The following is a 24,380-nucleotide window of genomic DNA, read 5'->3' as shown; positions in this document are numbered from 1 at the left end:
TCCCTCTCTCCAGTTGTGACAACCAAAAATAAATCACTCCTGGTTGAAAACCCCTGGTTTAAACAATCCTCTAATGAGGAACATTTTTCTTCCTATCAAATTTCTATCATCACGAACTATGCAGTAATGAGTAATCTTGTAACATGTTATTTTTCACATGTGCAAGGATATTAGTAGAATAAATTACTAGCTATGGGATTTCTGGGTTACAGTGAAAGTACATTTTTAATTTGGGAAACATTGCAAAATTTCCCCCATAGAGATTGTGTCATTTTGTATTCCCATCCACAACGTATGAGATGCAATCACCTTTCTATGTGATAACTGAAAACCTAAAGAAACATGTATGAATGAGGTATGCCAAAAGGTCATTGCACCCCTTTTGTTAAAGAAATCTGTGTCTGTGCTAAGGAAGGTTGAATGAAATGCAAATTCCATATTTTTGTACAGGTGTCCTTCTGCCTAGACTTATACCATCAACCTATTTAGGGAGAGGCCAATAACCACTTTGAGGCTTTGCCTTCCAGGGATGAATGGGAGGCTTTGTGACTGGCTTTGACCAAAAAGCTGTAATTTCTAGGCTGTTAGTCTTTAAACATAATACAAAGAAACCTGACTTCCTTCCATTTAGGTACCAAGTGGATGCTCAATAGATTCCCTGCAGAAGCTGAACTCTAAGCTCAGCAGGAAGGATGTTTCTCCCTTCCTTCAACAAAAGTGAGCAGGCAGCACTTCCAGGATGTTAAAACAATTGATGTTTTCCGCCTGTAAACAGAAGGCCTGGAGCAAAGCTCAATATTTAATAAGGAATAAAAGGGTCTAAGGAAACTATGACTAGTTTCTTTCTTTTGGTGTTCTGACATTTCCATCTTATTGAGATCCAAGGCCTAAAATATAGCAACGTGTAGTCCAAGGAGGAGGAGTACATCTAATTGGGCAGATCCCAAAACATTATGTAAAATACAACATAGAGATACAAGAATGAACACAGTTCCAGTGGAACAATGGCTCAAAACAGCCTGGGGAAGTGATGAGAGAGAAGGGGAGAAAGGCACTCTAGGCAAAAGGAATGGTATCTTCAGCCACAAGAATCAAGACTGGTGCACTCAGACACTGAAAAAGGCTCACAGAGAGAGGTGGACAATGATCGGGAACAGTCTTAACAGTCTTTTTTTTTGAGACAGGGTCTTGTGGTCTCCCTCTGTTGCCCAGGCTGGAGTGCAGTGGCACAATCTTGGCTCACTGAAACCTCTGCCTCCCCTGCTCAAGCGATTCTCATGCCTCAGCCTCCCAAGTAGCTGGGACTATAGATGCATGCCACCATGCCTGGCTAATTTTTGTAATTTTAGTAGAGACAGGGTTTCACCATGTTGCCCAGCTGGTCTTGAACTCCTGAGCTCAAGTAATCTGCCTACCTCGGCCTCCCAAAGTGCTGGGATTACAGGTGTGAGCCACCATGCCCAGCCCGGAACAATCTTCCATGACAAAGAAGAGGGTCAGGATTTTATGATATAGGAAACATGGAGCTAATAAGAGTTTGTTAGCATGAGAGTGGGACAGAATAGAGTTTGGTCGGTGTGCAAGACAAAGACGGTGGCTCACCATCTTTGGAAGAAACTCACCTGAGTGGGAAGAAACTTGTGGCCTGGACTTAGACAGTAGTTACAATGGGCCAGCAGAGAGAAGATGGGGAGTGGGCTTAAGCCCAGATGAGAGAGCAGGGCAGAATCCTCATGGGAGAGGTTTCTCCTCACTCAGCAGGCTCCTTCCATACTCCTTCTCCAATCTGAGGCTAGAACATAAGTTGGATCATATCACTTCTCACCTCAGACTCCTCCGGTGGCTCCCATCTCATTATGAGTAAAGACCCAACTGGTTAAAATTGCAACAGGGCCTTATGTATCTGCTAGACCGAGACCCTAGAGGGAAACAGAAGCTTTCCAGGAAAGAGGGCATGTGCACAGGCTTGACTTCTTCCACCCCCACCGGCTTCTCTCCCTTTCCATCTCAGTTACACAGGTCTGGGAAGCACCAGGATAGCTGGTTTCTGGACCAGTCAGGACAGAAGTTCATGTGAGCTTGTTGGGAGGAACGGGGGATTGGGAATTCGATGTGTGTAAATAGTTTCCATCCTAGTGTTTAATGTAAGTGGTAGTGATGAATGTAGCAAATGGGAAAAAAAAAGCAAATTAATTCTGATTCTCTAATAGTTGAGCTCCTTGGCACGCTGTTGTAACTAATAAAATATATTTTATTCAGACTTTGATTGCCATGAAGTCACAAATATGTGTATATTTATTTGCAGTAAGCTTCTTACCCAGTTTTCTTCAGTGTTTATCTTCTTTCATTCTCTATGTTTGTGACTTTTTATCTTGGATCGTCTTATTGTGAGGGGATTAATAATGGCCTGCAATGATGTGCATATAATCACCTGGGACCTGTGAATGTTACAGGGAAAAGGGACTTTGCAGATGTACTTGAGTTAAGGATCTTGAGATGGAGGATTGTCCTGGATTTCCTTGGTGGGCCCAGTGTAATCACAAGGTCGTTATGAAACAAAGGAAGGAGACATGAGAGTCAGAAAGAAGGCGATGCAATCATGGAAGCAGATTGGAATAAGGTGCCTTTGATGGCAGAAGGGGCCATGAGCCCAGAAATGCAGGCAGCCTCTAGAGGCTAAAAACACAAGAAAATGAATTCTCTTCTCAGAGCCTCTGGGAGGAATCAGCCCTGTGACGCTGTGATGTTGGCCCAGTGGAACTGACTTCCTACTTCTGGTCTGTGTTGTTTTAAACCAATAAGTTAGTGGTAATTTATTATAGCATCAATAGAGAACTAGCAACCTATTGACAGATTTTGTTTTTTTTTTACAATGATCTACCTAAGAGGTATGGTCTAGTGATCAAAAACATGGTCTTGGGAGCCAGGCTCCTGGCTCTACCACTCACTATCTATGTAGACTTAGCCAGGCTATTAAACCCGTCAAGTGCCATTTTCTTTTTTTTTTTTTTTTTTTTTTGAGATGGAGTTTGGCTCTGTCGCCCAGACTGGAGTGCAGTGGCGCCATCTCGGCTCACTGCAAGCTCTGCCTCCTGAGTTCACGCCATTCTCCTGTCTCAGCCTGCAGAGTAGCTGGGACTACAGGCACCCGCCCCCAAGCCCTGCAATTTTTTTTTTTTTTTTTTTTGATTATTAGTAGAGATGGGGTTTCACCGTGTTTGCCAGGATGGTCTCGATCTCCTGACCTCGTGATCTGCCCGCCTCAGCCTCCCAAAGTGCTGGGATTACAGGCGTAAGCCACCATGTCCGGCTGTGCCATCTTCTTCGTCTATAAAATGGCATATTGATTGGTACCCTACAGAGATTTGTGCAGATTGTACTATGACACTTGTGAAAATGCTATACCCAATATCTAGTGTGGAGTAGGCCTTCAAAAAATTCAAAATACAAGCATTGGAGGAGTAGCTAAGTATATTAAGTCGCCTTCATCCAGTCTGCTGTGCATTCAAAATAGGGTTCAATTTATTAAAATTCCATTTTGATTCATGTTCTCAGGGACCCATATAACCTGGAGATGTGATATGTTTTCAAACTATTTTATAGTTTCTTCTTTCCTTCTTTCATTAACTATCAAAACCAAAGATTTTTAATTTTTGGATCAATAGAGAAGTTACAACTTATTTTGGGGAAGTTGTTGCCTCCCTAATATGTCATTTTTAATGGCTTAAGATAGTAATCTCACTTGCAATATCCCTTACCTACAAAACAGAAACATTTAATGGAGCACAGTAGTTTAAACACGATTTAAATGACACCTTAATAATGTCTAAAGGATCCTTTCAGCCTCAAGTAACAGAAATCCCAATTCAGATAATACAGAAATGTATAGTCTCACCATCACAGGACTTCTGAGGAAAGGTAGCTTTCAGGGTTTGGTTCAGTGGCTGTTGAGCCCTTTCTTTCTATCTGCTCTCCTCTTCGATGCTGGCTTCATCCCCAGGCTGGTGGCATGATGTTGCCTCAGGCTGTCCCTCAGTCCCCCAAAGGTCAGAATCCTGAGCCAATGGCTGGCAAGGAGAATGAGATTATACTGAAGACGGGGGTGGAGTCAGCTTTCCCTGTGACCCCTATAGCTGCCTGAAGAAAGGTACACATTTTGCAGATGTATTCTGGAGGAAGAACGGGAGAATGAATGCTGGCTGAGTAACCATGATCTTTGGAGAGTTCTTCCCTTTTTCATTTTTCTAACGGGATCCCTCTGTGGAAACTGCTTCAAGCTTTTCTCACGAAATATTTCTACTTGAAGACTTATAAATGGTTAAGCACAACTTCTGAAATCAAATTTTTAACTTCCTAATGTTTTTAAATTTAAAGAGACACATGTGCTTTTCTAAAATTTAAGCAAATTCTTTGGGCTGAGATATACTATAGAAAGTTCATGTGAGAGGGTGATTTAAGAATAACTAATAGCTTATTGAGGGAATATTTTATCACTGTAGTTATACAGCACTGACGGTCATTGCATAAAATAACTCCACTATTCAATAAAAAAGTAAAATTTTCTCTGTGCAACTGGGAAGTGGCATGGTAGTGATACACACACACACTCTATATATGTGTATGCACATATGTGTGTGTATATACTATATTTGGAGAATATATATGTATGTGTATATGTATATGCATCACTATGGTTTCATTACAATGACAATAGGACTCTGTTCTCATGTTGATAAAATATCATTTACTCTCTTCTAAAACTCTCATATGATTGACAAGTTTTAGTTTTCTACTTTGTGGATTTTTCCTCCTATTTCTTCTGGTTCTATTTGACTCCATCCCAAGGGTTGCTCTCTTTGGACCATATTCTAAGTCTGTTATGGTCCTTTTTGCTTTATTTATTGTAAAAAGAGACTAAGGAAATATAGCTAGCTATATTTCACTCAAAAAAAAAAATGTTACAATGTCAAAAAATATTGAAGGGAAGTGAAGAAATGTAAAATAAAACCAAACCATATTTTGGGATCTTGTTTCACTTAACTTTGGTAGCAGCCTCAAATTATTCTCTATTTTTCCATGGAGGGATTCTTTAATCACAATAATTGAGATTTTCCATTTCCAGGGCAATTTAAAGTGTTTGCGAAGGTTTCACATTGACTCATTATTATTAACCTCAGGGAGCACAGAAATGTAAAGAAACAATGTGTAAGTGGAGAAGGCTCTTTAAAACTGCAGAGCCAAACACATGAGAATATCAGCTATTTCAAAAATAAGGTGTTTAAAATAAACAGCCTTGGGAGATTCATAAACACAGTAGCTTGACACACAACAAAGCTGACTCCAGCAGGCTTTAAATATTGCCGGGACAAAATCAATGTGTTTGAACACACCTCAGGTTCTAGGTTGTCTTTAAATCACTTTATGTGTACTGTCCCCTCTCAAAATATGAATTAGCCATGCCAGTGTGTATACATGATGCCCCTTCATAATCACTACTGTGAAAACATCAAGGCTAATTACACATTTTTTATATCATGCCATTGATCTGAGATCTTTCCACACCTCTCTATGGAAACCTAACTCCCTTCAACCATCCCATCTTAAGAGTACTTTAGGGACCCCCAACTGTGCTCTTAAAGATACCTGGGCATCTTTATGTGTAGTCAAAATCAACATCTACAATGGCTGGTAATTTCCTTGTCTGTTTCTCCCACTTGAGCATGGAATATTTGAAGGCAAAGGCTGTCTTACTCACCTTTGTGTCTGTCATCATGTGCATCATTTGTGACACATGGGGCTCAGTAAACATATTGAGGAAAGAAAATAAAGGAAGGCATGAAATACTTTTTCCAATTCAGTTTTCCTTTTAAACACTTCTAGGGTTGTCTTTGAAATATTTGCTTATTAAATAGTACCAGGATTTCCATGCCACTTTAGCAGGTGCTATAAATGTGTGGCTGGATCTTTCTTTTTGTTGAATTCCTGGTATGGAAAGAACACAGATGTGATGCCTCTCTGGCTCTCTACAACCCCAGTGGGAATTACATAGATGTTTAAGCTAGAAAAGAATTTCCCTGAAATATTCAAATGGTGGAGTCTGAGCACATTCAAGCTGTTGTGGAGAGGCGTAGGTTAAACATTATTTGTTTAATTTCGGTTGAATAGAGAGCACAAATGGCTAATTCAAGATAAAGTACACTTTGGGTAATGCCCAAATTTTCTACTTTAATTCATTTTGTTATCAAATAATCACCAAGTATGGTTTCTTTTCTATTAGGGAGATACAAGGGAAACCTTTGCTGTTTTTCAGTTACCCAGGTAATTGTTTTCAGGTTCCTTTTTTTTTTTTTTTTTGGTCGACAAGTTTCAGGGAATTACATTCACTTTCTATGATGAAATGGTAACAAAACAATTGGTGAAACTGGTGAGCAGGCAAGGGGAGAACCCTACAACAGACATTTCAAGAGGAAAAGAAGGAGCAGAATGATTGACGTGAAAACAGTGGCTGTGAGAATGATCTTCATGCTTTTTTTTTTTTTTTTTAATAGTAGGGTTTAGAAATCTCTTTGGCACTTTGGAAAGTAGTCTGAGGCTTAGGTCTTATCAATAATGACCACAGAAGTACTTGAGGGAAGTTTCAGGGGAGCTGGGGTTCATATCATTTCCTTTAATGTAGATCATTGAAGACTGCCATAAAAATGTAGTTATTATTTTGATAATAGAGTACTGCAGTGCATAGAGGTGAATCAGAAAACTCTGGTGGGTCAGCTAGCAGACAGAGGGGTTGATGCAGCCACTTAGCATTGCAGGACATCTGGGGGCAAACACCCTGAAAGAGAAGAGAAATTACAATAGAGGTGTAAAAATTAAATTTTGCTTTAATTTTTTAAATCTTGGAATTAACCTGACCATAACCAGGAATGGCAAAGACAGCTCTTCTATGAAATGAATAAGTGGTAAAATATTTGCTTGAATTTTTCATTTCACATGTATGCCCTAGTTAAATACACAGTGAATTCATTTAAAAGAAATAATTCTGCAAATTTTTCTTACTTTAGCCTTGAGTCGTTTTGTTATTTTTTCATATAAAACATCCAATTAATTATAAGACATTTGTCCTGTGCTATTACTTTTCAATCATTTAAACATACGCAGACTATAATTACGTAATTATTGATTGTTAAAATGTGGAAGCTTAGTTTTTAAAATGTTAAATTAGACCCAAAAAGGATGATATGCAATAGAAACATATTTGTTTTATCTCAATTAGCACCATCAAAGTAAAATGATTTCTAGTCACCTTCTACATTGTGTGTTTTTTTCTTAAGGTGGAAGAAGGAAAGCAACTGTTTCTTTATCCATTATTCTCATAATAATTTCAAAATGTTTCAAAATCTATCTATAGGTGTTGACCTACTGAATATCACTTTAAAAATAAAGTATACAGGAATAAAAATATGTTAATAAATCATATTGCCTGTTTGCCTATTTGTGTCTTTTTTTGGTATTTCATTTCATTTTATTTTTAAAATTTTCCATAGGTTATTGGGGTACAGGTGGTATTTGGTTACATGAGTAAGTTCTTCAGTGCTGACTTGTGAGATTTTGGTGCACCTATTGCTTGAGCAGTATACACTGCATCCTATTTGTAGTCTTTTATCCCTTGCTCCCCTCCTATACTTCCCCCTAAATCCCCAAACTCCATTGCATCATTCTTATGGATTTGCATCCTCATAGCTTAGCTCCCACATATCAGTGAGAACACACAATGTTTGGTTTTCCATTCCTGAGTTACTGCACTTAGATTAATAGTCTCCAATTTTATTTTTAAATTTTTCCATAGGTTATTGGGGTACAGGTCACTGCGAATGCCATTAATTAATTCCTTTTTATGGCTAAGCAGTATTCCATCGTATATACATACTACAGTTTCTTTATTCACTCGTTGATTGATGGGCATTTGGGTTGGTTCCATGATTTTGCAATTGCAAATTGTGCTGCTATAAACATGCATGTGCAAGTATCTTTTTCGTATAATGACTTCTTTTCCTGTGTGTAGATGCTCAGTAGTGAGACTGCTGGATAAAATGGTACTTGTGCTTTTAGTTCTTTAAGGAGTCTCCACCCCATTTTCCACAGTGGCTGTACTAGTTTACATTCCCCCCAGCAGTGGAGAAGTGTTCCCTGATCACCACATCCACAGCAAAATCTACTGTTTTTTGATTTTTTGATTATGGCCATTCTTGCAGGAGTGATGTGGTATTGCACTGTGGTTTTGATTTGCATTTCCCTGATCATTAGAGATGTTGAGCATTTTTCCATTTGTTTGTTGGCTATTTGTATATCTCCTTTTGAGAATTATCTATTCATGTCCTTAGCCCACTATTTGATGGGATTGTTTGTTTTTTTCTTACTGATTTGAGTTCATTGTAGATTCTGGATATTAGTCCTTTATCAGATGTATAGATTGTGAAGATTTTCTCCCACTCCGTGGGTTGTCTGTTTACTCTCTTGACTGTTCCTTTTGCCGTGCAAAAGCTCTTTAGTTTAATTTAGTCCCAACTATTTATCTTTGTTTTTATTGCATTTGCTTTTGGGTTCTTGGTCATGACATCCTTGCCTAAGCCAATGTCTAGAAGGGTTTTTCTGATGTCATCTTCTAGAATTTCTATAGTTTCAGGTCTTAGATTTAAGTGCTTAATCCATCTTGAGTGGATTGTTGTATAAGGTGAGAGATGAGGATCCATTTTCATTCTCCTACATGTGGCTAGCCAATTATCCCAGCACCATTTGTTGAAAAGGGTGTCCTTTCTCCACTTTATGATTTTGCTTGCTTTGTCAAAGATCAGTTGACTGTAAGTATTTGAGTTTATTTCTGGGTTCTCTATTCTGTTCCATTGGTCTATGTGCCTATTTTCATACCAGTACCATGTTGTTTTGGTGACTATGGCTTTATAGTATAAATTGAAATCAGGTAGTGTGATGCGTCCAGATTTGTTCCTTTTGCTTAGTCTTGGTTTGGCTATGTGGGCCCCTTTTTGGTTCCATATGAATTTTAGAGTTGTTTTTTTCTAATTCTGTGAAGAATGATGGTAGTATTTTGATGGGGATTTTACTGAATTCGTAGATTGCTTTTGGCAGTAGAATCATTTTCACAATATTGATTCTAACCATCCATGAGCATGGGATGTGTTTCCATTTGTTCGTGTCGTCTATGATTTCTTTCAGCAGTGTTTTGCAGTTTTCCTTGTAGAGGTCTTTAGCTTCCTGGTTTAGGTACATTCTTAAGTATTTTATTTTATGTTTTATTTTTGCAGCTGTCGTAAAAGGGTTTGAATTCTTGATTTGATTCTCCATTTGGTCGCTGTTGGTATATAGAAGAGCTACTGATTTGTGTACATTAATCTTGTATCTGGAAACTTTGCTGAATTCTTTTATCATTTCTAGGAACTTTCTGGAGGAGTCTTTATGATTTTCGAGTTAAACAATCATATTGTCAGCAAACAGTGACAGTTTGACTTCCTCTTTACTGATTTGGGTGCCCTTTATTTCTTTCTCTTGTCTGATTGCTCCGGTTAGGACTTCCAGTAGTATGTTGAAGAGGAGTGGTGAGAATGCACGTCCTTGTCTTGTTCCAGTTCTCAGAGGGAATGCTTTCAACTTTTCCCCATTCAGTATTAACGTTGGCTGTGGGTTCGTCATGGATGGCTTTTATTACATTAAGATATGTCCCTTGTATGCCGATTTTGCTGAGAGTTTTAATCATAAACCGATGCTGGATTTTGTCAAATGCTTTTTCTGCATCTATTGAGATGATCTTGTGATGTTTGTTTTTAATTATGTTTATGTGGTGTATTGTCTTGTGCATGTTAAACCATCTCTGCATCTCTGGAATGAAACCCACTTGATCATGGTGGGTTATCTTTTTGATACGTTGTTGGATTTGGTTAGCTAGTATTTTGTTAAGGATTTTAGCATCTATGTTCATCAGGGATATTGGTCTGTAGTTTTCTTTTTTGGTTATGCCCTTTCCTGGTTTTGGTATTAGGGTGATGCTGGCTTTATAGAATGAATTAGGAAGGGTTCCCTCTTTCTCTATCTTGTGGAATGGTGTCAAAAGGATTGGTACCAATTCTCTGAATGTCTGGTAGAAATCTGCTGTGATTCTCTCTGGTCCTGGACTTTTTTTTGTTGGTAATTTTTAAATTACCATTTCAATCTCACTGCTTATTATTGGTCTGTTTAGGGTATCTAATTCTTCCTGATTTAAGCTAGGAGAGTTGTATATTTTCAGGAGTTTATCCATCTCTTCTAGGTTTTTTAGTTTACGTGCGTAAAGGTGTTCATAGCAGCCTTGAATGATCTTTCATATTTCGGTGGTGTCAGTTGTAATTATCTCCCGATTTTTTTCTTAGTGAGGTTATTTGGATTTTCTCTCTTCTTTTATTGGTTAATCTTGCTAATGCTCTATCAATTTTATCTTTCCAAAGAACCAGCTTTTTGTGTCATTTATCTTTTGTATTTTTTTTGTTTCAATTTCATTTCATTCTGTGCTGATCTTGATTATTTCCTTTCTTCTGTGGGGTTTGGCCTTGATTTGTTCTTGTTTCTCTAGTTTCTTGAGGTGTGACCTCAGAATGTTAGTTTGTGCTCTTTCAATCTTTTTGATGTAGGCATTTAGGGCTATAAACTTTCCTCTTAGCATCACCATTGCTGTATCCCAGAGGTTTTGATAGGTCGTGTCATTATTGTCATTCAGTTTGAAGAATTTTTAAATTTCCATCTTTATTTTGTTTATGACCCCATGCTCATTCAGGAGCAGGTTATTTAATTTCCATATATGTGCGTTTTGAAGGTTCCTTTTGGAGTTGACTTCTAGTTTTATTCCACTGTGGTATGAGAGATGGCTTGATATAATTTCACTTTTCTTAAGTTTGTTGAGGCTTGTTTTATGGCCTATCATATGGCCTATCTTGGAGAAAGTTCCACGTGCTTTTGAATAGAATGTGTATTCTGCGGTTGTTGGATGAAATGTTCTGTATAAATCTGTTAAGCCCAATTGTTCCAAGGGATAGTTCAAATCCATTTTTTTTTTTTTTTGGCTTTCTGTCTTGATGTCAGTGGAGTATTGAAGTCCCCCACTATTATTGTGTTGTTGACTATCTCATTTCTTAGGTCTATTAGTAATTGCTTTATAAATTTGGGAGCTCCAGTGCTAGGTTCACATATCTTTAGGATTGTGATATTTTCCTGGTGGACAAGGCCTTTTACCATTATCTAATGTACCTGTCTCTTTTAACTGCTGTTGCTTTAAAGTTTGTTTTGTCTGATTCAAAAATAGATACCCCTGCTCGCTTTTGATGTCCATTTGCATGAAATGCTCTTTTCCACCCATTAACTTTATGTGAGTCCTTATGTGTTAGGTGAGTCTCCTGAAGGCAGCAGATAGTTGGTTGGTGAGTTCTTATCCATTCTGCACTTCTGTATCTTTTAAGTGGAGCATTTAGGCCATTTACATTCATTGTTACTATTGAGATGTGAGGTACCATTGCATTCATCATGCTATTTGTTGCCTGTGTACCTTGTTTTCTTTTTTTTTGTTTTGTTTTGTTTTTGCTTTTCAACTTGTATTTTTTTTTTATAGGTCCTGTGTGCTTTAGGCTTTAAAGAGGTTTTGTTTTGATGTGTTTCCAGGATTTGTTTCAAGATTTAGAGCTCCTTTTAGTAGTTCTTGTAGTGGTGGCTTGGTTGTGGTGAATTCTCTCAGCATTTGTTTGTCTGAAAAAGACTGTATCTTTCTTTAATATATGATGCTTAGTTTTGCTGGATACAAAATTCTTGGCTGATAATCGTTTTGTTTGAGGAGGCTGAAGATAGGGCCCCAAACCCTTCTAGTTTGTAGGGTTTCTGCTGAGAAATCTGCTGGTACTTTTGTCCCATAGCTCTTAGGATTCTTTCCTTCATAGTAACTTTAAATAATCTGATGAAAATGTGCCTAGGCAACAATCTTTTTGTGAGAAATTTCCCAGGTGTTCTTTGTGCTTCTTGTATTTGGATGTCTAGGTCTTTAGCAAGGCCCGGGAAGTTTTCCTCGATTATTCCCTCAACTATGTTTTCCAAAGTTTTAGATTTCTTTTCTTTCTCAGAAATACTGATTATTCTTAGGTTTGGTCATTTAATGTAATCCCAGGCTTCTTAGAGGCTTTGTTCATATTTTCTTATTCTTTTTCCTTTGTCTTTGTTGGATTGGGTTAATTCAAAGATCTTGCCTTGAGCTCTGAATTTCTTTCTTCTGCTTGTTTAATTCAATTGCTGAGACTTTCCAGAGCACTGGGCACGTCTATAAGTGTGTTCAATATTTCCTGAAATTTTGATTGTTTTTTTCTTCATGCTATCTTTTTCCTTGAATATTTCTCCCTTCACTTCTTGTGTCATTTTTTGGATTTCCTTGCATTGGGCTTTACGTTTTTCTGGTGCCTCCACGATTAGCTTAATAACTAACCTCTTGAATTATTTTTCAGATAAATCAGAAATTTATTCTTGGTTTGGATCCATTGCTGGTGAACCAGAGTGATTTTTTTGGGGGGTGTTAATGAGGCTTGTTTTGTCATATTACTAGAGTTGGTTTTCTGGTTCATTCTCATTTGGGTAGGCTCTGTCACAGCGTCTAGGGCTGCAGGCTGTTTTTTTTTTTTTTTTTTTTTTTTTTTTTTTACGGAGTTTTGCTCTTGTTGCTCAGGCTGGAATGCAATGGCACGGTCTCAGCTCACCGCAACCTCCGCCTCCCGGGTCCTTCAGAGGGTCTGTGGTTCTTCTCGGGATTTGTTCTTGGAGTTGTTCTGGTGCTAAAATTCACATTACGAGACTCCACACCCTTCTCTGTTAATCAGAGACAGAGTTGCAATCTAGTCCTGCCTCTTGTCTGCCATGATTATCTCCTGTTTGCCTATTTGAATAAATGTAGTCAGTTAGTTGTTCAGTTTACACAAAATTGAACCAGAAAATTACCGAGATTCAAATTCTAAGGGAAATTTTAATCAAAATAAGACCGTGCCTTAATACTAATCCTGTTAACTGTGATAGTCTCTACTTTGATGTTTTCTTTTTTTTTTGACAGCATCTTGCTCTGTCACCCAGGCTGGAGTGCAGTAACACTATCACAGCTCACTGCAGGCTTGAACTCCCAGGCTCAAGCAGTCCTCCCACCTTAGCCTCCTCAGTAGCTGGGACTACAAGCATGTGCCACCACAGCAGGGTAATTTTTTTTTTTTTTTTTTTTGAGACAGAGTCTCCCTCTGTCGCCCAGGCTGGAGTGCAGTGGCGCAATCTCGGCTCACTGCAAGCTTAGCCTCCCAGGTTCACGCCATTCTCCTGCCTCAGCCTCCCCAGTAGCTGGGACTACAGGCACCCGCCACCATGCCTGAGGTTAATTTTTTTTGTATTTTTAGTAGAGACGGGGTTTCACTGTGTTAGCCAGGATGGTCACGATCTCCTGACCTTGTGATCTGCCTGCCTTGGCCTCCCAAAGTGCTAGGATTACAGGTGTGAGCCACCGCGCCCAGCCACAGCAAGGTAATTTTTAAATTTTTTGTAGAGACAAGGTCTCACTATGTTGCCCAGGCTGGTGTTGAACTCCTGAACTCAAGTGATCCTCCCACCTCAGCCTCCCAAAGTGTTGGCATTTCAGGCGTGAGCCACCGTGCCTGGTCAATATTCTCTACTTTGAATCTTACCCATGGCCTTTGTATAGTTTTTATTAAAAACAGTACACATGAAAAGAAAAATTTTGTTCTTTTGTTTCCAGATATCCCCTCTGTATAATTATTTAGTTTCTAAAAATTTAGAAAAGTTTAATATACACAATGTATCTTTCACATACATCTAATGTAACTTAAAATGACATTTGCTAACTTCTGGAATAGGTCTTGTTTTCTTTACTGTATAAACGAAATTGATCTTTTTTGTTCACCAAGGTTTTTTTGTCTACTTAATAACGATGATGAAAAATTGACAGCTTTATCTAGGCAGTGTTTCTCATACTTTAATGGGTATGTGAAACAGCTGGAACTCTTGTTAAAATGCAGGTTCTGCTTTAGTGGGTTTGGGTTGAGGCCTGAGACTGTGGATTTCTAAGTTCCCTGGTGGTTCCAGGACCACACTTTAAGCATCAAGGACACAGAGAAATGCCTTCATTTGCAAATCTTCAGGTGTTTCAGCACTGCTTGAAAACCTGCTGGCTGGTCAGAGTTGATGCCAGCCTGTGAGAACTGGCAATAACATGCAGATTATAGGAATATTTCACCTTGCCTAGACTTCCTACTACTTTAAAAGTATTGGCTAGGGACACTTTCCTTATTGTTATAAACTTTAAAATCTTTTAATAAAAGTCAACTCACTCTTTTAAAGAAAAACAGCCTTCCTTTAAAAAAACCATACTTTCACCTGAATTGCCAAAGCAATCTTGAGCAAAAAGAGCAAAGCTGGAGGTATCAAATTACCTAACTTCAAAATCTACTATAAAGTCTGCTACAAAATTTACTATTAAGACAGCATGATACTGGCATAAAAACAGACACATAGACCAATGAAACAGAATAGAGGACCTAGAAATCAATACAAGTACTTGCGGTTAATTGATTTTCAACCAAGGCACCAAGAACTCACAATGGAAAATAGACAGTTTTATTAGTAAGTAGTGTTAGGACGGTTGAATATCCATAAGCAGAAGAATGAAATTAGACCCTATGTCACACTGTAAAAATTAACTTACAATAGATCAACAACGTAAATGTAGACCTGAAACTGCAAAACTACTAGAAGATAACATAGGAGAGAAGCTCCATGACATGGGTCTGGATAATAATTTTTTGGATATGACCCCAAAAGCACAGGCAGCAACACCAAAAATAGAGAAATAAGATTACATTAAACTAAGAAGTTTCTGCACAGCTAAGGAAATAATCAAGAGGGAACAGACAACCTATGAAACGGGAGAAAATATTTGCAAACCATACATCTCATAAGGGGTTAACATCCAAACTTAACAAGGAACTCAAACAACTCAATAGTAAGAAAACAAATAACCCAATTTAAAAATGGGCAAATGACCTTAATAGACATTTCTCAAAAGAAGACATACAAATGGCCAACAGGAATATGAAAAAATGCTGAACATCACTAATCACCAAAGAAATGCAAATTAAAACCACAGTGAGATACCGCCTCACACCTATTAGAATGGCTATTGTCAAAAATAAGAAAGATTGCAAGTGTTGGTGAGGATATGGAGAAAAGGGAACCCTTGCACACTGTTGGTGGGAATGTAAATTAGTACAGCCATTGTGGAAAACAGTATGGAGGTTACTAAAAAAAATAAAAATAGAACTACCATATGATCCAGCAATCCCAGGACTAGGTATATAGCCAAAGGAAATGAAATCAGTATGTTGGAGAGATAGCTTCACTCCAATGTCTATTGCAGTACTATTCATGATAACCATGGTATAAAACCATCATTCAATGATGAATAAAGAAAATATGGTATATATACACAATGGAATAGTATTCAGCTATGAAAAAGGACATCCTGTCATTTGAGACAGTATGCATGAACCTAGAGGACGTTACGTTAGGTGAAATAAATAAGCCAGGCACAGAAAGACACATATTGCATGATCTCACTCGTATAAAAATTTCATAAAGAGATGTGTGAAGTAAGAAGTATGAGAGATTTCCCACTGAGCAGCAGAAGAGTACTTTTTGTTTAAATAATATTCAAAGGTCAAGTATTAATAATGGAAACCCCATTTGAGCTTCAACATCAGCTTGGTGGATATATGGGAAGAAGATGTATTCAGAGCTGCTGTGTTGTGGGATTATTCATTTTTGTGTAATGAAATATTTAAAAAAGCAAACATACCTTTTATGAATAAATGGTTTGGCCCATTGTTTTTCCAACTGTGTTCCTCAGACCAACAGCATCTGCATAACTTGGGAACTTCTTAGAGTCGCAAATTCTCAGGTCCCTTTCAGACCTATTGAATCAGAAATTCTAGAGGTGGGCCCTGGCAATCTGAAGTTTAATGCTCTCCAGGTGATTCTGATGTACACTAAAGCTTGAGAATCACTTGTTTAGTTAAAATAAATCTCAAAGGGATGCTTTTACCCCACACTCCCTCCTGCGGACATTTGGCAATGTTTGGAGACATTTTTGGTTGTCATAACTTAGGGGTGGTTATGTAGGGGGGTGCTACTACTATCCAGTGGTTGGAAGACACGACTGCTACTTAATGACAAATGCAGCCCCCCCACAATTAGCAACCCCCCAAATGTCAGTAGTGCTGAAGTTGAAAAATTCTGAAATAAATCCTTTAGGAGGAATTTCCCAAAGGTAGCTAAATTTAGTCCACAGAAAGATCATGGATTAGCAAAGGCCTAGAATTCAAATTCTGCCTCTGCTAATTAATAGTTGTGGGGTTTCATGTAAATCCCTTAATCTCTCAGTTTCAGTTATCTCTTTTATAAAACGGGAATAATTTCTGCCTATTGCATGGATTACTATGAAGATCAAATGAGATACTGTGTATGAACACACATCGTAAACTGTAATGCTAATTAAATCGAACTGAAGGATTTTTCCAGTGGGAGGAAGATATAGACCAGAAGTGGGCACAGAACGCTAAAAAAAAGGTTTGAGCATCTGATTCAGCTGTCTGAAAATAACCAGATTCTTTAATGTAAATCTGATTTGTGTTGGAGACTTTTTCCCTTAGTGTTTCTTACTTCCTTTCCTGTAACTACTTCATCTCAGCTTTTTTTTTTTACTTTCAGTCACTGCATGATACAGAAATAACTTGCTCCTGGCTTCTATTTATACTAGGGGTTCTCTAAGTTTAGCCTGCATCAGAACCACCAAAAGATTCTTGTTAACGCTTGTCAAAATGAAGATTACTGGGTTCCATCCTCGAGTCTCTTACTCAGTGGGTCTGGGAGGCACCCAAGAAATTACACTTTCTGACACGTGCCCAGGTGATGCTGATGCTGTCGGTCTGGTGAACACATTTTTAAGAACTACTCTCTGCCCTATTACTAACTGGAGGACAGAAGATAATGGTTAGATTGCTAATTTCTAATTGTCACTGGCAAGGTATGGCTATGTACATCTCAATGGTTCATTGCCCAGTGCCTTTTGACATAAGGAATAGCTTTCATTTTCCTGGCAAGTGAAACCATTCCCCTTATTTATTCCTTGTCTGAAGTCCCATTTATTTCTCTTTCCTATTCTCAACGATGTTAACAATTTTAGCAATTTAGTATTGATAACGGCTGTGGCTTGTCCTCAGTTAATTGAGGCCACGGTGCTTTAACAATCATATATAACAGCAGAGGAGGCACATTTGGCTTAAACAAAGGCAGGATATGCTAGTGTGCTTCAGATAAAGAATAGCTTAGTTATTCAGTGTTTGTCCTCAATCCAGGAATTGCTGCACTGTCAAAAAAAGCAAAATCATGAAAATGAAGGGACAGGTCTGATCTGAAATCTTTGTATTTGAAATGTATGTGTACACAGTGTGGCTTATGTACTATTTGCCTCCAAGTAAATTGGGGTATTTGTCTAAAATGCAGCTTCCTGGGCCCCACCCCCGAGTGAGGATGGTCAAATATCAGATGCTATAGAGGGTTTCTGAGAAAGGGCCTTGCACCTGCTTTGCCTCAGTTGAGCCCAGGGTGGGGAGCACAAAGCCCTCCAGATGGTTTGGGGCAGTGATGGCACATGGCGCTGGGTGGAGCATGCTTCTACCAGCAGAGAGAGTCCTAGGTGTCAATGGCGCCATGCCAACACACACAGGCGCCAAGGTGGTAACTGCTGGCCCAGTCAGAAGGGGCCTTAGATAGTCCTGGGAGTCTCTGATGTTTCTCCTGTGGCACAGGCAAGCCTCCAACAGTTCCTCAAATTCCCAGGCAATAGCTAAGAGACACCTGGTAGGCCTGAAGTGACTTTGCTATTAAATAAAGAAACTGTCAAGGGCCGGCCAGAAGTTCGTGCCAGGGGATGTAGGTTCTCAGGGTGCCTGAGTTTTGCCTTTGGGCACAGATGAGCTTCCTCTGGGTGGAGGCGAGGGTGGTATAAGAGCTAGAAAACATATGAGCCACCTGGGGGCAAAGTGACCTGCAGTGGTGCCAGCTAAGAACATCCATCTAGGCTCACACCTACATTTCTGGGCACACTGTGGACACATGGCACTCACAGCCACATCAGGATCTGCAAGTCCATGTTCTCACATATTTGAGGAAAAAAATAGATTTGTGGGCAACTTTTTCAAGGGAGGGAGTACACATAAACTAGAAGCAAATTTACAAAGATTTATTCTGATGGAGTAGGCATCTTCTGGATCAAGGTTATAAACCCCAAAAGGAGCCATCAAAGATATCAACAGCTTGAATATATTACAGATAAATTGTGTAGAAATTGAAAGGATCTTATTGGGCTGAACATAGCCTCATGGGTTTAATGTTCCCGGTGTGCCCTGTTAGGTGTTAAGAACCACCTGAGCTTCACACACCATAAAGAGGGATCTAAGAGAGAGGGTGTGTGTGTGTTAATTTCTGTAACATCACAGTTGTCAAGGAGGCTGCAACAGGAACAAAGCACATTCCAGGTATGGAAAGTGAGCTATGAAACTGTGTTGCTGTATTGAAAGCGGAAGATTATATCAGCAGTTCTGTGAAATGAATAGGTCTGTTACACGGGACAGAAATGTGGCAAGGTAATGTCAAGTATTCAGAGCGTGAAATGTGTAAAGTATTCACTGTGGCTTGTCCCCCATTGTCTTGTTTCCATGGCTTCTCTCTGTGTAGGCTTTGTGTCATGACGTGTGCACCCCTGGAAATGTGGGAAAGGAGAAAATCTGAATAGACTGATGTGGCCAACAGAATAATGCCCCCAAAAGATGTCTGTGCTCTAATTCCTGGAATGTGTGGACATGTTCCCTTACATGGCACAAGGGACTTTGCAGATATGAATAAGGATCTTGAGATGCAGAGGTGATGCTGGACTATCTGGGTGGGCCCAGTGTAATCACAAGGCTCCTTCTGAGGGGAAGGGAGGCAAGAGAGTGAGAGAAGGGGATGTGGCAGTAGAAGTTGGAGTGACGTGGTTGCTGATTCTGAGGAGGATGAAGGGGCCATGGGCCAAGGAAGGTGGCAGCTTCCAGAAGCTGGGAAAAGGAGATGAACAAATTCTCCCTTAGAACCTTCAGAAGAAGCACAGCCCTGCAGATGCCTTAGGCGTAACCCAGGGCAGCTCCCTTTGGACTTCTGACCTTGAGGAGTGTAAGTTGATAAATGTGTGTTGTTTCAAGCCTCTAAATTTGTGGTAATTTGTTACAGCAGCAATAGAAAGCTAACGCAACTGAATTTCACCCTTAACTTCAAATTCACCAGTAGTATTCTCTGAACTTGAACAGACAGGTTTAAAGTGGAAATTCAGTTCATCGATAGAAAACTTCCTTGAGAACTCACTTTAGAGGCACTAATTTATAATAATAACTGCTGGCTTGAAGATTTAAAATAGAAAATACCAAGCAGGGCAGCAATCTTTCCTTATTTATTTGAAGGCGTAGTCTATTAAGTAACCTCATTCACTTTTCAGCATGCTTCATCAACTGTATTCCCAGTAAATTGAATATTTAATAATATATATTCCTTCATCCACCTGCAGAGGATGAAGTCATGCCACCACAGATATTGTTACATTATTCTGCAATTTGAAGACTTAAAAAATTATTTTACTTGATATAGAGCAATAGCTAAGTCTTCAATTTTACTGACCATTTAAAATGATCTAGAATGGTGCATTAATGGGTGTTTAATATTTTCAAAATCATAACATTGTCTATTAACTGTTCTGTGATGAGAGTAGTCATAGGCAAGATAAGAGTCTGTATTTCATGTAACTTTCAAGAACCAGGATTTTTTTTTTTTTTTTAACCTCATGGTGCCCTTTCCCATGTACTTCTCCAACTTCTTTGATGAATTAATAGAAATTTAATATTGAAAGATGACTCTTGAAGACCAGCTACCTCATCTTACCAAGTTCATAGTACAGGGCCATAGATTAAGTATCTTCAAGTGTCCCTAACTAGAAGGTAGATATGCCAAGAGCAGGGAAGCTGTGATCAACAGGAAAAAGCAGACAGCATTTCTCCCGGCATCCAGATTACATTCCTGTTTCCCCACAACATTCCAAGTAGCTTGTCTTTCAATGTCTTTTGCAACAATTTAGATGGAACTAGAGGCCATTATTCTAAGTGAAGTAACTCAGGATTGGAAAACCAAACACTGTATGTTCTCACTTATTAGTAGGAGTCAAGCTATGGGTATGCCAAGCCATACAGAGTGGTATAATGAACACTGGACACTCAGAAGAGGGAAGGATGGGAGAAGGGTGAGGGATAAAAACCTACATATTGTGTATAATGTATGCTGCTTTATTGGGGGAAATTCGCTGTATTTCTTCTCAAAAGAATTTAGCAATTCCACTTGACTTTGAAGTTCCTCCCTGATTAGTTTATTTGCCTAGTCAGTTGGAAAACTGATAAACATTAGTACATTCTGTCCTTCTGAAAGCTGTATTAACATACAGCCAAAGATACAATGTTAATCCACAGTAAAATTATTTTACCCTGAAAACCTGTAAGAAAATGTTGTTCTATCTATGCAACTTGTCATTCAATTCAATGAAGCAGATATCCATTAATACAGTAAAGATCTAAAAAATAGTTATTTTACTCAATCTCATTTATTCACTCACTAGGCCTGCTTTGGGAAATACACTGTGCTACACGCTGGTGATTCCATTTAGCCAAGATATGTTTGTTACATATTTGTCATCTAACTCATTTCCAAAAGCAACTCAAAAACTGCTATAAAATAGGTTATCTATTGACTTTTAGATTTTTATATCAGGACCTTTTCTATCTCAAATTTATTTCTTAAGAATCCAAATAAATAATAAAACCCATGAATCATCTTGTATCTTTTAGAAACTGCCATGTTAAATAGAAACATTTAATGGGGTAAGTGAAGCCTTATTTTAGCTCTGTGGTCATGAATAAAACCAAGTGCTTTAAATTCGATTATGTACAAACTAGACAACAACTGGTACTAGCATGTGTTACCTCTCCAAAACATTTCTCTAACCTACGGTATATATAAAAAAATAAGTTAGGTACTCAAATAATTAGGAAAATGACTGGTTTAAACAGAAATAAGCTGGGAGATAGAAAGGCATATAAATACTGAAATTGAGACGAATATCTCCAGACTCACCATGTTACTATATTAAGATCCAGCAGGGGTTGACAAATCATGGTGCATGGGCCAAATCTAGCTGGTGACAAAGTTGTCTAAATGAAGCTTTGCTGGAACATGGCCTTCCTGGTTCAGTTACATATTGCCTAGGTTTTCATGATACAAGGGGAGTGCTGAGTAGTCAGAAGAGAGTACTAAAAATATTTACTATTTGGCAATTTATTGAAAAAGGTAGTCGTCTTTGATCAAAAGCACTTAATATTGCTTAAAATCAATCTGCCTTCTATAAATAGTGTGGTGTGAGTATTAACCTAGAGGGAAGAAATATGGATTCAAATCTCAATTCAGCAACTTAGCTGTGCAATTCTGAGCAAGTTATTTGTCCTTATGATAATCTGAGGCTGTCACATCAGAAACTAGTAGGATAGCAAATTATTATCTTGGCCAATAATTACTAAATTTCACGCAAATCACAATCATGTAAAGGCTATCATAAACATCGATGCTGTTTCTCATCCCACTTAGTCAATCAGAATTATCAGGGGATAAAGCCCAGAAATCTTAATTACTTTTAAAATAATTCAGGTGACTTAGAGATAATCAGTTCATCAGTATCAATTCCACAAATCAGTATATGGGAACCAAGGACTACACCCTCCCATGTTTTCAAACAAGGACCTTGAGGTCTAATATATTAACTGAAAAATGAAGTGTTTTGAAATCCCTTTTTAAAAAAGTGACAATAATACATATAATTAGAGAATACATAGGCTGGGCACGGTGGCTCATGCCTGTAATCCCAGCACTTTGGGAGGCCAAGGTGGGCAGATCACAAGGTTGGGAGTTCAAGACCAGCCTGGCCAACATGGTGAAACCTTATCTCTACTAAAAATGCAAAAAAAAAAAATTAGTTGGGTGTGGTGGCACGTGCCTGTAATCCCAGCTACTCAGGAGGCTGAGGTGAGAATAGCTTGAACCCGGAAGGCGGAGGTGGAGGTTGCAATTGAGCCGAGATCACACCACTGCACTCCAGCCTGGAACAGAGCAAGACTCCGTCTCAAAAAAAAAAAAAAAAAAACCCAAAACCATACTATATGGTTCCATTTTACACAAATCAAAATAGGCAAAATCATCTGCATTGTTAGAAGTCAAGGCAGTGGTTGTCTTTCGGAAGGAGAAAGGGAGCAGTGACGAGGAAGGGGCACAAGAGAAATTCCCAGGTGCAGCTTTCATGGGAGAATTCACAACCAAACACAATCTATGTACTTTCACCCTATGTGTATTATGTGTTAAATTTTAAAAATTCATACATATGTGCATTGACTTGAGGATAAATAATAAAGGAAAAATTAGTTAAATTAACCAACTTAAAAGAAAATTTGTGAAAAAAGAAAATTTGCAAAAAAACAGTCTATCAGTTCTTAAAAACTCTATGGGAATATGGTTCTAGGGTAATGTTTAAATGAAATCGACTAGCACCAACTTGAGAAGAGCCGTTGTTGGCAACGTCAAATTCTTCCTGTTTTCTACAGGCTTCTGCAAGGGCCACTCTGTGAACAGGGTCCCAGATTTTTTCCTTCCGTTCTTTCTGCAAAGACAGAAAAATTACCTTATCATTAGGCTGACAAATACTCAGGTAAACCTAGACAGGCATTTATAAGTGGACTTTGTTGGTACAGTTGTGGTACTACACAATTCTCAGAGAGAGGTTTTAAAAAATCATTTCTGGCCGGGTGTGGTGGCTCACGCCTGTAACCCTAATAATTTGGAAGGCTGAGGTAGGCGGATCACCCGAGGCCAGGAGTTCAAGACCAGCCTGGCCAACAAGGTGAAACCCCGTCTCTACTAAAAATACAAAAATTAGCCAGGTAGGGTGGCAGGTGCCTGTAATCCCAGCTACTTGGGAGGCTAAGGCACGAGAATCACTTGAACCCGGGAGGCGGAGGCTGCAGTGAGCTGAGATTGAGCCACTGCACTCCAGCCTGGGCAACAGAGTGAGACTCTGTCTCAAAAAGAAAAAAAAAAAGTTTCTAATGAAGCAGATAAAGCCATGGATCACTTATTAAAAACTGGTTAGTCAATTCATTGTACCCAGGGTTTAAGAGAAGTTTACCAAGACACATCCAGATGTATTTTTATGTATCATATTCCCCAATTTAAAACCTTCTCTTCTCCAAGAATACTGACTGAATTCCCAGTCATTAAAAGGAAGAAAATGTTGTATTCTGGGCCCATACAAAATTGGGAAATGACATAAGCCTAGTGTACGCAGAAGACTACAGCTGCATTTTGACAGACAAGGCAGGCTGCCTCAATTGCCTCCCGCTTTATTTTCTTTTCCATCCTCTTTGACTTGATAGGGTTCTATGTTACTGAAATTGGTTTTAACCTTTATCTTCAGTGTCTTTAACTCTTGGTATCTCCCAACACAGCTAAAGGAACAGTCCACTTTCACAACACTATATTTGCATATTAAATTACATCTTATCAACACAGCTGATTACATTTAATATACTATATAAAATGCAGTCATGCAATGGTTCACATCTGTAGTCCCAGCCCTTTGGGAGAATGAGGCAGGTGGATCACTTGAGCCCAGGAGTTCGAGACTAGCCTGGGCAACATGGTGAAACCCTATCCCTACAAAAAATGCAAAAATTAGATGAGTGTGGTGGTGTGTGCCTATAGTCCCAGCTACACGGGAGGATTGCCCAGGAGGTTGAGGCAGTAATTAGCTATGATCATGCCACTGCATTCCAGCCTGAAATTTTAAAATAACATATTATGTAATAAAAGTTATACGCATTATTCTTGTTTGTTTTGCAGAATGATTAGAAACTGACAAATAAGGTAATCTGAGTAACTTCTTATGCTTCACAGGCCCTTGGGGAAATAACACTACAGAGGCAAGGGCCCATACATCTTATCCATCAAGCTCACTTCCCAGGATTACAACTTATTTCACAGCTGCAACCCTGGACTTGTATTAGGTACTTGTATCAGCTACTTGTATCAGCATTCTCAATATGGTAGTCACTAGCCACATGACACTATTTAAACTTAAATTT

At 38.7% G+C, this 24,380-nt stretch overlaps 2 protein-coding genes across 9 annotated transcripts in view; one reads left to right on the top strand and one right to left on the bottom strand.

The window, feature by feature from the left end:
* The window catches only part of LOC134732631 (uncharacterized), a 472,983-nt gene that overhangs the window by 375,189 nt on the left and 73,414 nt on the right, over positions 1–24,380 (top strand). The gene's annotated exons all lie outside the window — the stretch shown is intronic.
* LOC129463457 (tripeptidyl-peptidase 2-like) overlaps positions 1–24,380 on the bottom strand; it is a 76,453-nt gene that overhangs the window by 31,495 nt on the left and 20,578 nt on the right. The window contains exons 3-5 of one of the 8 annotated variants that reach the window (XR_010115970.1): positions 22,796–22,900; positions 5,756–6,829; positions 4,118–4,169 (exon numbers count right to left, since the gene is read on the bottom strand). Coding sequence is in view for 5 of the 8 variants with exons in the window: in XM_063618979.1 (XP_063475049.1) it covers positions 6,668–6,829; positions 22,796–22,900 (267 nt within the window). In the remaining 3 variants the exon portion in view is untranslated. Of the gene's footprint in view, positions 1–3,964; positions 4,170–4,670; positions 6,830–7,819; positions 12,947–15,919; positions 16,035–21,330; positions 22,347–22,795; positions 22,901–24,380 lie in introns of those variants that run through there. The other 7 variants (XR_010115972.1, XR_010115971.1, XM_063618982.1 and 4 more) reach the window with 7 other exon arrangements.

This window comes from Symphalangus syndactylus, chromosome 15, assembly GCF_028878055.3.
Source record: "Symphalangus syndactylus isolate Jambi chromosome 15, NHGRI_mSymSyn1-v2.1_pri, whole genome shotgun sequence".
Taxonomy (NCBI): Eukaryota; Metazoa; Chordata; class Mammalia; order Primates; family Hylobatidae; genus Symphalangus; species Symphalangus syndactylus.
This window is presented reverse-complemented; position numbering and strand designations above follow the sequence as displayed.